We start from the raw sequence: 16,725 nt of genomic DNA on the forward strand, positions 1-16,725 counted from the left end.
GGAGCTAATTTTTATTCCCGACAAACGCCAGTGCTCTGTCAAAGCAGGACTCAGTCATGAAGAAGTGTAATTCATATTTCAGACACAAGTCTTTCCACTCTATGTTATTCTACGGACGCCTTGCGACTGCCTGGTTTGGGTTTGTCATTCCGAGTGCAACCAAGGCTTAGGGTGTTATCAATAATGAATGAGGATGTGGAAGTTTTCGCTGGATTTTTTCCAAACTCTGATATGCTTCCATTAAAAGCTTGGGTAGAGCGGTTCCCTGAATGCATGGAAAGTGGTGCAGTCCCGCTCATCCTAATGATAAGATGATGCAATCCTCAGAGATAACCGTACAGCGAGAAAGTTTTATGAGGATTTATTTTTCCCTTCGTACTTTTTCGACTGAGGTTTTTATGAGTAGAAGTTCTGATAGTGCACAGCAAAAAAAAAAAAAAAAATCCTATTTACTTGATGTTTATCTGTACATTAATTATTTAGAATACATTAGCTAGACTTTTTAACACAATTTGCAACTTAGCACTATTTGTAAAATAACTTTCTGACCTAACGCTACACGATATGCACATAAATAATAAACATCTCATTTCTCTAGTCAAAGATACGGTTATGAAAAATGTTGTTTTTGACCTTTATTTGGTAGTGAATGCTTTAATCTGACACGATCTGTGCAAAAGGTTTAGCTTGAATAACTGTGTAAGAAATGTCATATGGTAATTATGAAGACATTCATTGGAAACAATGCCTTTAAAATAAGTGGTGATAGGAATTTCACCAGGTGTTGATATGTGTTGTGCTTGTTTTCTGTGGGTTCGTTTTGTCAGACTTTTCACTCAAATCCACTTCAGGGCTTCTGGGCTGCACTCTAAACATTGCTGAATTAAAGAAAAAAAAAAAAAAGCAACATCCTATTTTGAGATGTTTTGATAACTCAGTCCTGAGTCATACACCCCCATAGTGCTTGATTATGGGTTTGACCTAGCATCCTGAGTAAGTCTGCAACCCAAAAGGTTATTTAAAGTGTCTAATAGCTGAAATTTATAGGATTTCTATTTTGGATTTTATGAATTGAGGTTGTAGTAATAGTTGCCAGTAATAGTTCTCGTTACATTAAATAAATGCAGTTTTGTCAAAAACAATTCTTATTCCTTATAGACTTAAAATGATTTTTATTTACCCAAGAAGTTTATGTGTATTTGTTACACTTTTAAAAATGTTGCCTGTCAATACTGACTTTATGATCAGTTCTTTGATCAAAGTGTGAATGTTGACTGTAGCTAGCATTAGTTCATGCTGACTACTCACCAAAGATGAGGACTTTCTGTTGTCATCCTCAACGTAGGGATGTGTGCTCCTTGGCTCATCCAATTATTGCCAGGTCCTGCTTCTCTGTTTCTGATGCTACAGAATCATATAGAGAAAGTTTGCAGCTTTGCAACAATTTGGAGAATTCTCTTTGATGCCTGTATTTCCCCAGACAGCAAAAATGATCTGGGCCAAATATCGGAGAGCATTTGGCCCAGACCCATCAGCAGTCCTGGGCCTGAGTCTTTTTTTTTCTTCTTCTTCCAATTCCCCAGTTACCAGTGTGGGTTAGATTGATGTGGTGGAGGTAAATAGCAACATGTTTCTTTCAAACTTTCATCTTATTAGCTGAAATCAATAAGGAGCGTGCGTCAATGCCCAATGAAGCCCGGCATGTTAATTAGCTGTGAGTTTTTACTCCTTCCCTTGAAACGTCTCTGATTTTCTCTGTAAATAAGCTGACTTTAAACGCAGTTTGCCTTTTTAAAACTTCAGAAACTATTGAGAGCATGTACTGGTTTATTTATGATTTCTTCTATATTTTGTAAAAAAAATAAAATAAAATAAAGTAAAATAAAAAAATAAAAATCAGTATTTTCTCAGCAACTTATGTTTTGTTTTTTTTTTTACTTTTTCCTCCATTTTTACTTTTGTGACTTGTTCATAATTTTCTCGTGGCACATTGCTCTGGCTTGTTCTAACTTTTCAACTCTTTTCTTGCATGAAAAGCATTCATTTTTTTATTGCATGGTATACACTTCTTATATTCACTGTGCTCTTACTCCTCCTATATCACATACACAAAGGGAGGCATTAGTATACAAATGAAGCTGACATTCGTACGCTCTTCGGTTTGAACAGAAACTACTGCCCACTCATGTGTTCTCGGGTTCCCTGTTTTTCTCGACAATCAGAGGCACTGCCAGCTGTGATGCTGCAGTTTGGAGATAACAGGAAGCTCCAGTAACTGGTCTCCAGTTCTTCCCCCCGGGTGGAAGATGAGAGCAGCCGTCACGCTCACAATAGGACATGCTAGAGGTGTTAGAATTGGATCTGGGGGGGTTCATTTGATTCTTGTTTTTGTACACTTGGCTCTGCACAAAGGCAGCCTGATAACGCGTTAATCATACAATATCCTGTGCTGCAGGTTCATTTCATACTTTACTTTTCCGGTCAAAGTGGGACAAGTAGCATTTGCCCGGGGTTGATCGGATCAACAAAAGCACAGGCGGAAAGGAAGCTTCCTCAATAATGATGAAACATTACAATCAAAGCTGAGGTCTTTCTGAATCAGCGTGCTGAAAAGAGAGTTGGGCAAAGGTGGATGGCTGTGATTGATTTATTCTTTTCTTGCTGTCTTCACACTAAGAGAATGAGACCTGGGCAATTCCCCTGAATCACAGTGGACATCATCTTCTGTTTCCTCCCGTTTTGTCTGATGCGGTACAGAGTGTTTTTCCTGTTACGTTACAAAAAGCTGTCAAAGGGTGAAGCGGTAAGAAGTGAAACTGGAAACATGCTTAGTATTAGAGTGCACTCATAATCCAAACAATTACTCATGGTGGTGAACATGGTGGTTTTATCATTGTGTTCCCTGTACTAAAATTACAATGAGAGTTTGACGCTACGTGATCCTAAACCATCACTAAGCTGCATAAATCATTTAAGGGTTCATTCACACCAGCTCCTTTTTACATCACTTTTATTGAATTCTGACTTGTTTGCCTAGAAAGTCTGGTTTGTTTGCGGAGGGGTTAAGGTGCAGGCAAACTCTGAGGCGGAGCAAAAAAAAAATAAAAACACAAACTCTGGCTCAACTACGAAACCAGGACTCAGTTTGGTTGAAGTGAACTCTAGCGCAGTTTGAATGCCAAGTGGACCGGAGGTCGCTCCAAAAGCAGGAAGTGAACAGTACCGCGGGGCATTCTGGATAAATACAACCTAAACAAACACTAGTCTAACGCTAGCGGACTTGCTTGTGTTTTTTTTGTTGTTGTTGTTGTTGTTGTTTTGTTTTTGTTTTTTTTGCCAAAGACAAAAGAGAAATCCTACAACCTCTAATATCTGACGCCATTCCATTTTTGTTTGGGTTTTCTTGCAAGAAGAACCTCTTCAGAAATTTTTGTGTCGTTTCCTTTAGAGATTTTTGGTGCAGTGTCACAACGGGCAACCAGGGTGAACAAGTTTTCTGATTAGTTTGGATTGTTTGACAGGGCAGTGTGAAAGCGAACCACACCGGCTGAAAATAACAGATGTTGAAATGTTGACCCCCCCCAATGGTAGAGAGTCTCCTGAACTGTCAGTGGGTCTCTGCTTCTCCTCCAGAATTACTTTGGGTCTATTGGCTGTGTTTGTCAACATTTCTTTCTTTTGCCCAGATCATCAGTGGTTGGAGCCTTTGCATTTTTAGTGCATAGTGCTGATGTTTGGCCCTTTGGACATGGTTTTCATAACATAGTCCTTCTTTAAACTTCTCTGCAGCTTTACTCCTGAGCTGCCTGCTGTGTTAGCGATGCTGTTAGATCTTCTGTTGCCTTCACATGGGTGCATAGATTCTATTTACTACTCAGCTCTTTGCACAAAGTTATAAAAATACTGTGCAGGAGATATTGATCACAACAGATAAAGAGCATCAAAACATGCACATAATAGCTAGATAGATATAAAAAGAAAAATAAGGACGAGTACAAGACGACAGATATAGGTAAGTACTGATGCTACAAGAAAAAAAAAGTGAAACGCCAGACTAAATACATGGGTTAGTCATCTTAATATATTAAATAGATTTAACTGTTTAAAAAAAGTCCAACAAGTCAAACACGGGTGAAGAGAAAAATCCCCAGGCCAGAGCCAGAAAGGTTTGATCTGCTTTAGATACGAGTGTTTTATTCCCCTGCACAGGGACATAGAGCACTTATCATGTAGCAGCCTTGGCGATGTTAAATTAAAAAATCTCTGAGAAAGTTCATCAGCACTGAGTTAGGATCTCTGTAAGGCTAGCTTTCCAAAGTGTAGCTGCTCATTTTTAATTTTTTTATTTTGCCAATCTAAATAAGCCAGGTCTGCGCTCCTGTTGCAGAGTCTACCTCCTCTGTGCCCTATGCATATGTTTGACAGTCAACGAAACAAGTTGCAGTAGCAAAACTTGCACAGCTTCCATAACTTATTTTGCTTGCAACGCAAAGGATTATGTGTCTGAAAAGCAGATAAAACACTGCAAAATGTACATTGAGCGATGGCGTCTTTTAACTGGACGTGCCTGTGGCTTTACTCGGGTTAAAGACAGCAAGTTAGATATAGAATAATTGGCCTATTTTTGTGTTTTTCTTCTGCGTATTGAGTCAGTAACATTCAAGCCCTGGGGGAGTGTGTCAAATCCACAATTCCACGGGTACTGACACATAAACAGACCCTCTTCACCTACCCAGAAGGGAGTAGCAGCTATTATGATGCTCTACTTTCAGATTGTTTACTTTGTCGTGAAGAAGGATCGAAAACATGCATCATTTTAAAGAATGGGAAAAAAGATGGTTAGGGAAGCAAGTTACAATTTAACCAAAGTATCCTGAGTGTCACTTTGTGATAATGTCGGGTCTAATGGCATTTTCAACATGTTGACCGAGACACACAAGTCCAAAGTTGCGCTGCGATATCTGAGCCTCGTGACAATTTGATAACCGACTGAAAGACGTGGATGACAGACTTTTGTCCCCTCTGGTTGAACTGCGATTGCTGTGGTAACTCATTTCAGTTTCTATCTAAAGACAACATTGTCTAGAAATGTCGCTAGGTTACTTTGGGTCATTATAAAATATCTGCAAAACAACACCTTCCCTTTCAGCGCGGCTCTCATTAGCCTACATATATTCTAAAACTGCAGACATTGACATTTTTACAGTGAGCAATTTGGCATTTTGAGGTTCACCTCCACATCAGCAGCAGCTCTCCGTTTTGGCATTACTTTCCAGTTGTTATTGTTTTGTCGCTTGCAAGCAGACTGGATTAGGACCTTCAAAATAAATCACTGTTTATGCAGTAAACAGACTGATCATATCTTTTCAAGCCAAGATTTTGACATACGTGCTTTAAAGCTTGATATGCTTTAATTCTTTATAATAGATTCTGTCATTTGTAGAGTTAAGCTCTGGTCATATGAGAGACAAAAAAGCTGCAGCAGCCAATCCAGTCTCTCTTTCACAGTGAATGCAGTTGCATGGGGTGAACAACTATGATGCAGATTTACAAGTCACTGCAGAAGAGACGATTATTTTTATTTATTTTTATTTTTTTTATTAGGTTTTGTTGGCTCTAGTGGCCTTTATTTGAAAGTAGTTTGACAGGAAAAAGGGTTATGAGAGAGGGGGAAGAGATGCGGCAAATGTCACCAGGCCTGGAATCGAACCTGCGACCACTGGCATGAGGACTAAGGCCTCAATACATGGGTTGTGCTTTGCCCCTGTGCCACCACAGCACCTCAAGAGATGATTATTTTAACTAATTGCAGCTTGCTGGGGTTGCCGTTGACCAATAGAAAAACAACAATAGGTGTCTGGGGCCGAGTTAGTAAGGCCCTCAGAAACATATTCTTTCAAAATACCTCACTTTGCTTACTCTTCTTGGAACTGGGTCTGGACACCCCAAACATGTTGTTGTAAGTAACCATGACAACAGCTATTAAATCTCAGAACTAAATCTATTACCACTAGCATCTTCAGTCCCCCTGAATATGGTTTTCATGAGACAGCTACATATCTCTTTGCTACATTTTGACACATGAATGCATGGCATCCACTGAGAACCCCTTTTTTCTGCATGCCTCAGCCTCTAGTGACCCTTCCCGTTCCAACAGGAAGGAAGTGGCTTGTCTTAGACCGAGGGGGGCTAGCGGCCGATTTGTGTGTCAAGCCAAGGACGTGTTTGAGTTGGAAAGGTTTAAAGCTTATCCTGCTGAGATTTACGTCTGTGCAGCGGTCGATCATGAAAGTCCGCAGCTCTATGCCGACACATGTGCTGTGCAGCAGCTGTCAGTCAGAACGGGCTTCCACAAAGATAATTAAATAATTTTTGTCAAGGTTTTATTTTTATTGAATAAAAATACGTCCAAAACATTTAAGCAAACACTAAGCAAAATTTCCATGCAGATTTTTTTTTTTGTTTTTCTGTTTTCTTTGACCTTGTATTAGCAGCACTTTCTAAATAAACTTTCAGCTCACTGCTTTAGATGCAGTGAGCTGAAATCAAAGAGACGTTTCAAGCGAAGGCTGCAGTATGTCTGATAATGCTCGGATTGTTTGGTCTCTGAAGTGGATCCTTGATTTGTGTGGAGGAGAGAGGTATCTCTGTGAGAACAATGTCCATAAGCTGTCTTTGTGCTGGGAAAAATAATCTTAATATACATGCATTAACATAAAGCAGGCTTTTGCCTGAGTGTGGGCATGTACGTCTCTCATGTCTGCTTGCATTAGTCATTTGGATTTGCCCGGAAACTACAGACAGTGGCCACAGCTGTAGCACACAACCCTCCCTGCCCCTCGCTGTACACAGCAGTCAGTGAGAGACGCCCTTTTTCTTATTCCCACATGTGAAATTGTCATAAAACACCACGGAGTTACTGAGTATAAAGCTTCCGTTCAGTCCATGTGGCATCAAGTTGATCATTAATCTTTGGTATTTTAGTACAAAACGTCTCACCAGGAGGTAATTTTTTTTGCAATACTTTGCATAGACCTGCATATGGAAGTGAACAAATGGATCAGCCAAACTGAAGGGATCCCCCTATGAAGATGAACACAGCATAAATCTACATCCTTTTTCTTCCAGTTATCTATAGTGTTAGCAGGATTGCTTAAAGCCTAGACTTTCTGTCATATAACCTGCATTAAAAGTAAATGCAGTGGAATCTGATGCACCACATGAAAATTCATCTGCATGAGTGAAAATTTCTACTTGGGTCAGTCGAATTAGATTAAAGCTGAATTTAGTCCACAAACTATTGCAGTGTCAAAGTCAAAGTCCAGATTGCAACCTGTCATTGGACCATTTTTGTGGAATCTTTTCTGAAACAAATGTCTCCAACCCTCATGTAATTAAGCCAACATTAAAAAGATGTTGTACTTAGTTTTTGACGGTCTGTCTTTTCACTTTGACTTCATGTTTGTTCAGTAAAATAGTGACAATGCCGGACCAGTTGTACTCTTGTGCACTATGTTGGATATAAGTAAACTGGATGGATTTTTTTTTTTTTTACTTCCCCCCATGAAAACCTAGAATGAAAATCTTATATTACTATTGTTGACAGTTGTACTGAATTAAAGTAGCAGGCCATTGACATTACATCAACATACTTTGTTCCTCCCCCTTTTACTAATCCATGCATAAGAAACAGTTAAAAAGGCACAATTATCCACTGGTAACTCATGTTTAGCTCAAAAACAGTTTCTTATTTTATCCACAGCTTTAATATCTCAGGCTACATCTATCTTATCGGTTTTTTTCAATGTAAGGACCACAGCTGGAAAGCAATTACTTTACTGCCTGTAAAATGCCTGCATCGTTTAATTAATATCCAACTGACGCTTTCATCTGCACAGCAAAAGTTACCTTGTTTTCTCTTTCACACAAGTCAGAATTTGATCATCGAACGGAGCACAAAAACAGTGACGAGCATGCACCATGTTTCTTTAATGTGCAGATTTGAAATCCAGGAATAGTTTGGAGGGCATGGAAAGTTCCATCATCGCCTTCCTTTGTGAGCAGTGAAGTGGTGCCACTGTCTTCCACCGACTTCCTATCTGGCTCACAGTCTTCAGAGATGGGCTAAAATGAGTGGGTCATCTATCACAACAGAGGGGAGAGTGATAAATTTATAGCTGTGAAAATAGGCCAGAGCACGGCACTGATGGAATAGAGAGAGTGTAATTAGGACAAGGTTAGGCTGCGTTGCACGCACACACACACACACACCCACGCACATATGCAGTTCCTTATGGTGATGTGGCACACATGCATTTAGGTTTCCACTTATAGGCCACTGTCACCTGAAGACACTCGGCTCTTAGTGCCATTCAGTGGGTGGTTTTATTTCACCCAGGATGCCTAACTCCCTTCATTTAGACACTCAAACTTCTTCTGAGTTGAAAATGTAGGATCAAACTGAATGAAAGCTTCATTAAACCCACTCTTGTTAGTAAAAATATCCAAAAAAATAAAATAAAAATTCCACTCATCACTGTTTATGTCAACTCTTCCCTGCTGTCCTCTTTTCCTCCTCTTTCTGTCTTTGCTCTCCTCCATTATGTTTCTGCAGCTTCACCTCGGTGCACAGTTTACAACACATTTACTCATTTTCACACCTCTTCTCTCCTCTCAGATCTGTTTCATTTCCGCTGCCGTCAAACACCACACCTTACAAGCTTTTTTTTTTTCCCCTCCCCTACTGATTCTTCGTTCCCTATCCTCCTTTTCCCATAGTGTGCAAGCATTCATCTGCCGTGCATCACACATGGCCTTTCAACACAGCACAACAGGCACATGCGGAGCCGCCCCCTGTCTTCTAGGGCAGAGCTGTAAGCCTATGGACCAGATGGACTCGGGACTGTGCTGAGCCGTGCTGCCTCTCTCCGACAAATTGCCTCGATGTATACCATTGCTCAAATGAGAGGACGACGTCCTTTTGCACAGTCTCTTATCTAATTGTGGCCACCCACTGGTGTGCCAATATAGAAGCTGGCAGCTGGTTTGAAAATCTGTACGCTTAAGTAGTGGCAACACGGAAGCGTCTGGTACAAAATCTAAGAATGGGTCGTAATATACCCCGGGATGGATCCGTTTGGAAATAATGACTCTCATTTTGTCTTGGAACAGAAAATCAAGCTGAATTCCAGTTTAAGCTGTGCTGTGAAAAATGTAACATGGCAAAATATCCTGTATCACATCTGATTGGAAGTTAACTGCAAGGAAGGCCCCCTGTAATGATGAAGAGTTAATAAATGTGAGATGCCAACAGTGTTATTGAGGATTTTGAACATTTAACTACGCAACTGTATTGTGTGCTAATGTTCAATGTTGCAGTGGCTCTGTAGTTTTCTGAATAAGTCGGCGCTTGAATTTGCTGCTATATTTAGATTTCTGATGCGGCGTTTGCCAAAGCATCGTAGAAACTTTCTATCTTTACATCGGGTTTTCTGTTTGCTTTCCATGACACCAAAGACGACTTCTGATTTTTCTATAGTTAACCCCCCACCTAACCTTCCCCTCTTTCCCTTGGTAATTAATTTACTTACTGCTTGACGTTATTCACTAAAGAATGGGACATAATATGGCATCAATTGTAACAGTAGTTTTGAAATTAAATACATATTTTTCAATATATCTTTGAAAGATACACCCTTCAAAATACACCCTTTTACATCCTTCAACAAATTACTGACACTACACTACTCTGTGCTATCAGACTCTGAAAACTGCACAAAACACTGATCTAAAAAGCTTTTCTACATACTGTACCACGTTGAGCTGAAAAAAAAAAAAACATGTTAGACAGAAAAATATATATTCCTAAATAGCTTTGCTACCATTATTGGATAAAAAAATAAAAACAAAAATTCAGTCTTCTTGAGTTCACACCTGCCGACAATTATCGTTACTTCTTATTAACTTAAAATAAAGTGTAGATACACCTTTGGGGGATTTTCCTTTCAGCTCAAGTTGTAGTCTGCAGAGAGGTTACTGTTCGATAATCTGTCTTTGGGCAAAAACAATGCAGCACATCTACAAAATAACATATTACCCACAGTGGAAAGTGGTAATTATTGAAAATTATAATCGTCATGGTCATGTTTTTTTTTCTACTTCACAAATATGACATTTAAACAAGGATTTGAACACCTTTGAGAGCAGCTGATGTTTTAATATGCCTATACTTAAAGTGTGCAGATGCTTGCCTGACTGTAAGTATACATAAGCACATCAAAGTTTTGATTTCAGAAAGTAGATTTCTATTTTCTGAATAAAGGATGAGAAGAGAAATTCATCGGCGCTCCAATTATCTGAAAAGAAAACATAGAAGTATTCTGATATAAACTCACATATTGGCCAGGGAATATTTGCCCTTAATTATCATCAAAAACATTTCTGGCATCCCTACAGAACATTTCATTATCTGCTTTGCTCTCACTTTGTCATAAATGTTTTTTGTAGCTTGCACTTTGACAAGTTAATTGCCAGAAAGAAAAAAAAAGTCGAGTAAAGGGACAATTTAGCTTGTCTAGAGTGTGTCGCCCTCTTCTGGTGACTTGTGTGAACTTCTTGCATCTCTGACAGAGATTGAGGTAAGGGCATGAATCTGACTTCGTGCCAAAATCTCCTTTTCTCACTGAGGGGCAGGTGGCTGCTCCTCAGTGCACAAGGTAAGGAGATACAATCACCAAATGCTTCACAAAGCGTGATGTAACAAACTCAAAGAGATTTATTTCAAAGTTTTGACATTGTTTTATTTGTGAAATATTGAATGGGCGATGTGTGCATACGATTTTACATATCCTGGGAATAGGAGAGAGTTCTATTTCCTGGCATTTTTAATTTTCCTAGTATGAGCCAAGGAGCATAAGAAAACATGGCAAACTGATTAGCTGTCTTTTTCTGTGCTTTTGTTTTTTTTTTTTTTGTTTTGTGTTTTTGCACTAACTAGGTCTGATAAGTTGGGGGTTTTTTTGTTCCACTCTATTTTGCATATTTAGAGGCTATATATATATATATATATATATATATATATATATATATATATATATATATATATATATAAAATCATCATTCTTCTTTGCAAAATAGCTGAAGCTCAGTCTGATTAGACGGGGAGTTTCTGTGAACAGCTACTGCCTCCATCATGTTTAATGATACGGGTTGCATTTTCAAGGTTAGTTATGCTAGCTTTCCTTTTACATCAGATGTTTTCTAGTCCGGCCCTCGAGGATCAGCGTCTCCCACTTTAGGTGGACAGCTATAGCTTGGTAAGTTTTTATTATTTTTATTGTGCCCTACTCTTGACTGTTTTTGGATGATGGATTGTGCTGGATTTATCTTTGCCGTATCAGTAGAGGCGGCTGAATGTAAAAGCAAGTTAGACATTTTGGTTTCATTTGTGAAGACGGGTATTGAAAACCATTTATCATTTCACTTCCAAGTCTAGACTGCTTTGTATTGTTCTTATCAGTTACAGTAAAACCCTTGTGGTTGTGACGTGATACTGAATATTTTTTGCAAGGCACTGTATAAGCTTGACACTATATGAGCTGCCCTGAGTAAGATGTTATCAGAATGCATATCAGGGATAAATCACAAACTGTATTAAAGAACTGCAGGTTATGTGTTTTTTTTTTCCAAGTTGTGCTTAATTGCTTTGGTTAACCACTCTGTATCTTCTACTGGTCCTTTCAGAAAACACTAGCATTATCATTCTCACTTAATTGAAGATATACTCCCAGCTTTGTTTCCCCCCTGGTTGTGTTCGATAACAAAAAAAAAGTGAGTGGATTAAGGACCATGGTCTTGTGCTTGAGAAAATCCAATTACTGTAACTTTAAGAACCTTTAAATTGGCACTCCCGCCTAATTGGCTCTAAAACTGCCTTCCTACAATGCTGGTGTTTGAGTTAACACATAGAGAATATTTAGGAAATTAACATACACAATAACTTGTGTTTAATATTGAATGCTGTTAAAATGATCTCTCAATACCTTTTACACAACTATCTCACCCTGCTCTCTCTATTTTCGAACGCAATCTACCGCCAACGAGAAAAGATGGAAAGATCAAAACATCTTCCAAGTGGCAGTCGGCTCCTCTAGTTTGACGAGCCTCCCCTCACCAAAGCTATCGCTGTCATTTAAAGTCGGGGTTGTTGACACGTCGAGGAGGCCATGCCAAGCTTAGCTGAGTGGCATGTCATGATGGGATGTGAGGCAGTTAGTTAATGTTGTGTAAAAGGATTTAGAGGATTTGACCCTATCAGCAGAGAGGGCATTCAGAAAGGCGGCGTTAATGACGCTAAATGAGTCTGTGCCTGAGGCATGCTAATAATGGAGACATGAAAGACTGAATTTCATGAGGAGATTTTATTCCTGCAAACACACTACTTAAACTTGGAAGAAGGGTGTAAAAGATGGCTGAGTGCACTTTTTTTTTTTTGACATGCCTGGCGATTCACAAAATGTTTTGTTAGTTTCTCTGAACTGTAGGCACCTAAAATTGGTTTGTGACCCAAGTGTAATTTTAAATGCCCTGTAATTTGTTTTCGTTTCGCTCCTTCTGCTTCCCTCCAACCAATTCAAAATGCAGAAAATAATCTGAGAATCTGGGTTGGGATAAGGTGCTGTGCAGTCACCAGCAAAGCATGTGCTCTACGTCTCCCTATTTTCAGCAACAAACTCGACACACGGGGTACCAACGCTCCACTTGGCTGCACATGCAATACAAAACCTAAGTGGTGCATTAGTCTCACAATGCTTTAAAAGTCATTGCAATTAAGAACATAACGGCTCAAATTCCAGTTGGAATTACAGACTATTTTGTGCTTTCAGAAAACATTTATATTAAATTCAGTCACACTAAGATATAGTTTGTATTGACTGAAACAAGATTGAAATAAATAAATTTAAATAAGTTTGCTACACATGTGATCAATAAGATAAATGTAAAGGATTTTCTAAAAGAAAAAAAGAAGATTTTTGAAATAGTGGTGAGTTTAAGCTGTGAGTTTCTAGTAAAAGTCTCCTGGTCACAACATGGAGCTAAATGCTTTGGAGTGATGGTTCACCTCACTGATGAAGCCCATTCTCTCAAAAACAGTAACTTCTTCTTTTGTAGCTCATCATAATCTCACATAAATAAATCATGTTGGTGTGGATAGCATTAGGTGTTTTCATCATAAATAAGACTGAACGAGACTGTACGCAATCACATCTACATGTGACTTATATTATATTGGGAAATAAACGGGATTTAATCTGAACCTACACTGAACTTGTTTGTCTTATAAAGTACAATAATTTATTGGCATATGTACTTATGGATACAAGGATTAATAATTTCAGTGTCAAAGTCGCATTGAAAATGCTCTGCCTTGTGTGTTTTCACAAATAGTAAAACGGTTAGATAGATATTCAAAACCCAGATTGTTGATTTTAAAACATCAGTTTAACTATACAGTATTGAGAAAAGTGAATATATTTCCTACTATTCATTGCATATTGTTAATTGCTTATAGAGTTGATCAAATATCCTCTGCTTTAAGCTGATGACCTTTGACCACCGTGTGTCATGGTGCATGACAGGAAGTCCTGTCCTTGCTGCCACACCAGGCAGGACACTGGCACAGCTTGACCAGGAAGTATGGGAGAGTTACCTGCCAATGCCTGCTATCTACCACCCACTGGTCAAATCCTCTTTGCTGGTTTCACCATTCGGTCTGCTCATCATCCTTGGCTCACTATACAAAGATATGACAGGAGATTGGTCACTATGCCAGGGATGCCTATCAGATATGTAGAAGAAAACGAAATAACGGGGGAAACATACGTGGCACAAACTGAGTAGGAATAATTTTAAGCTATCAAATAATTTTATAAAACTTCTTGTTTTTATGTTTGTGTGATATTTGAGCCCACGTCGCTGACACTGTTGTCATCTAACATGTTTGTAGGAATGGAAGTGTTGTGAAACAATAAGCGTTCCACTCATATTTCTTGTGTTTCTGAATGTGATTAGCTGGAGAAAAGAAGGCATTTGTTCTCTGGCTGCTGCTACGGTCTGCATAAATACGGAGGAGTGTCTGTCAGCAATTGTTCTCTTAGCAGTAATATATTCAGTGACCCACTGGTTACAGCCTGTCCTTGTTCCACATGTTTTTTTCATATATTTACAGCATATTAGTGCAAGGGTTTGCTGTGGGAGGCTGTAAAAACTTGATCATTTGCCTGTGTTTGTGTTGCATAGTCTGGTTTAGGTGGTAAGTAGACACGGTTGTGTGTGTGTCTGTGCGTGTGATTTTACGTGCGTGTATGGTGATGTTTTTGTGCGTGTGTAACCGACTCTTCTTCCTTGTTTGTCTGTTGTAGGAAACACCTTGAACATCTCTTCTCCTCACTTGGCTTGGAGGTCTTCTAGAGGGTCGGGGCCTCCTTGCCGTCATGAAGGGGTTGGGGACCAACCGTAACAGACATCTGTCTGATTCTTGTGATCCCTCTCTTAATCATCCAGAGGCACTCTACCATCAGAAGACGAGCACATTGCCACGCAGCCCTTATCTGCTCAGCCCCACAATGGACCACTATGGCACCATGGATCCCCACCTTTACCCTTCTGCCAATCCAGGCTCCCTTCCAGCAGACTGCATGCTGCCCCTCAACAATCAGCTTTCCAATAGCAGCACTTTCCCCAGTATCCACTACAACTCCTACGACCAGTCCGATTTTTCTCCTCCTGGGGACAGTATCGGAGGGATAGGCACAGGCACCATGGGGACATCTCTGTCGATGGGCATGGCATCAGGTATGGCCATGTCAGGGTTGAGTGGGAGAACGCCTATGATTACAAGTGGCTCTGCAACAATATCACACCATATGACCAAGAATCAAACTCCGCCCAGTCTGTTGGATTTTGAGAAGCAGCTACCAGGAGGTCGCGACGGATTCAGCACTTTGCAGTTTCATCGAACGTCCGCTGCTGTTGCTGCCAAGCAACGGACAGACAGTCCCGGCCGCATTCGTTACATGCTGCACTCGGTGCAAAAACTGTTTGCAAAGTCCCAGTCGCTAGAGAGCCACAACATGAAGGGGAACGTGAATGGGAGATCTACTGGCAGTGGTGGAGGCACTTCTTCTGGCACCGAGGACGGAGGGAAGCATACTCGCAGATCCAAAAGTAAGGATCGTATTACAAAGTCCGAGGCAACCGCTAAGAGACGGCCAAGATCCAACATGTCGGGTTACTGGAGCTCAGATGATTTGGACAGTAGTGATTTGAGCAGCTACCATAATACTATGACCATGATGACCCTGGGGCGTCCGAGTGGCCATGAAAGCCATAGTGGTCAGAGTAAATACATCCACAGTGGCTACAACACAATCAGTTCCTCTAAAAGCAGCAATGACATGAAGTATCCAGCACTTCCTGGTCCAGGGGATATAGGAGGTGGTGGAATAAGTGGACCAGTAGGCATGCTGATGAATGATACAGAGTATGTGAAAGGAGGGTCTTGGTCCACATTGACAATGGGCCAACCGAGACAGGTACTTCAGAAGGGCTCAACTACTCTGGACAGGTCAATGCTCAAGTCCAAGTCCTGCCAACAGGAGTTAACTTGTAACTATCTGCAGGTTGGACGCAGGGTGAGTATGCAATTTCACATAAAGATATTTAAACTCTTGACTTGTTTTTTTTTTTCACATTTTGTGACTTTTCAACTACAAAATTTCATGTATTTTATTGGGATTTTATGTGATAGACTAATGATCATTGATACACAGACTAAGGGATACTGAATGGTCCATACCTCTCATACGTTTCATTGTGAATTTTCTTTTAAAGAATTACTCTGTATTCCTTCCATATCTCTGCACAATTATGCTAACGTTGTTCTAACACAAGAAAATCCCATAAAAATACACCACAATTGTTGTAATAAGAAAAAAAATTGAGAAAAGGTTTGATGGGTGTAAATACTTAAGCACTTTATGCTAATATTTATCAAATTTTTAAGGCTCTACTAAGTATGTGTAATGTCTCAAAAAGTGAATATGTGAATCACATAGTTCCAAAAACTAACTCGGGACTTGTTTTATTCCCTGTAATGATCCCTGTAGGGGGATTGGAGCAGCTCATTAGGTCGCAGTCCAGGTTTCAATGAGATTCCATGTCGGCGGATGCGCAGCGGTAGCTATGTGAAGGCCATGGGAGACATGGAAGACAGTGACGACTCCGAGGGAAGCCCTAAACCCTCGCCCAAAAGTGCTGCTCGCCGTCAGAGCTACCTCAGGGCCACCCAGCAGTCTCTAAGTGACCAGCTCCCCCCACGCAAGTAAGAAAACAAACAAACATGTTGTCAGTTATCAGATAGCATGAAATGGGCAAATCATTTTGTTTATTCTGGGCTAGATTGTATATTTTATTTAGAGTTTCTTAAATAAAAATTTTATGATTGACCGTTTAAACCCGACAACACAGGGAAAGTATTTTCTCTCTCTCTCTCTCTCTCTCTCTCTCTCTCTCTCTCTCTCTCTCTCTCTAAAAAAAAAAAAAAAACACACATAGGGAGTCCTAAAAGTGCATTGCTTTAAAAAATTGAGCGGCGAGCCTCTCAGGAATCAAAAGTAAAATAAATAGTCCAGCCAGTTTTCACTTGCACAGAAAGAAAATCTTTAC

The 16,725-nt window shown here is 39.9% G+C and overlaps 1 protein-coding gene across 5 annotated transcripts in view; it reads left to right on the forward strand.

Annotated features, from left to right (window-relative positions):
- dlgap4b (discs, large (Drosophila) homolog-associated protein 4b) overlaps nt 1–16,725 on the forward strand; it is a 117,957-nt gene that overhangs the window by 75,834 nt on the left and 25,398 nt on the right. For all 5 annotated transcript variants that reach the window (XM_016672505.1, XM_016672506.1, XM_016672507.1 and 2 more), the window contains 2 exons: nt 14,421–15,692; nt 16,167–16,381. In XM_016672505.1, coding sequence (XP_016527991.1) covers nt 14,493–15,692; nt 16,167–16,381 — 1,415 coding nt within the window. In that variant the 5' untranslated portion in view covers nt 14,421–14,492. The remainder of the gene's footprint in view (nt 1–14,420; nt 15,693–16,166; nt 16,382–16,725) is intronic.

Source organism: Poecilia formosa, unplaced genomic scaffold (genome assembly GCF_000485575.1).
Source record: "Poecilia formosa unplaced genomic scaffold, Poecilia_formosa-5.1.2 Scaffold62, whole genome shotgun sequence".
NCBI lineage: Eukaryota > Metazoa > Chordata > Actinopteri > Cyprinodontiformes > Poeciliidae > Poecilia > Poecilia formosa.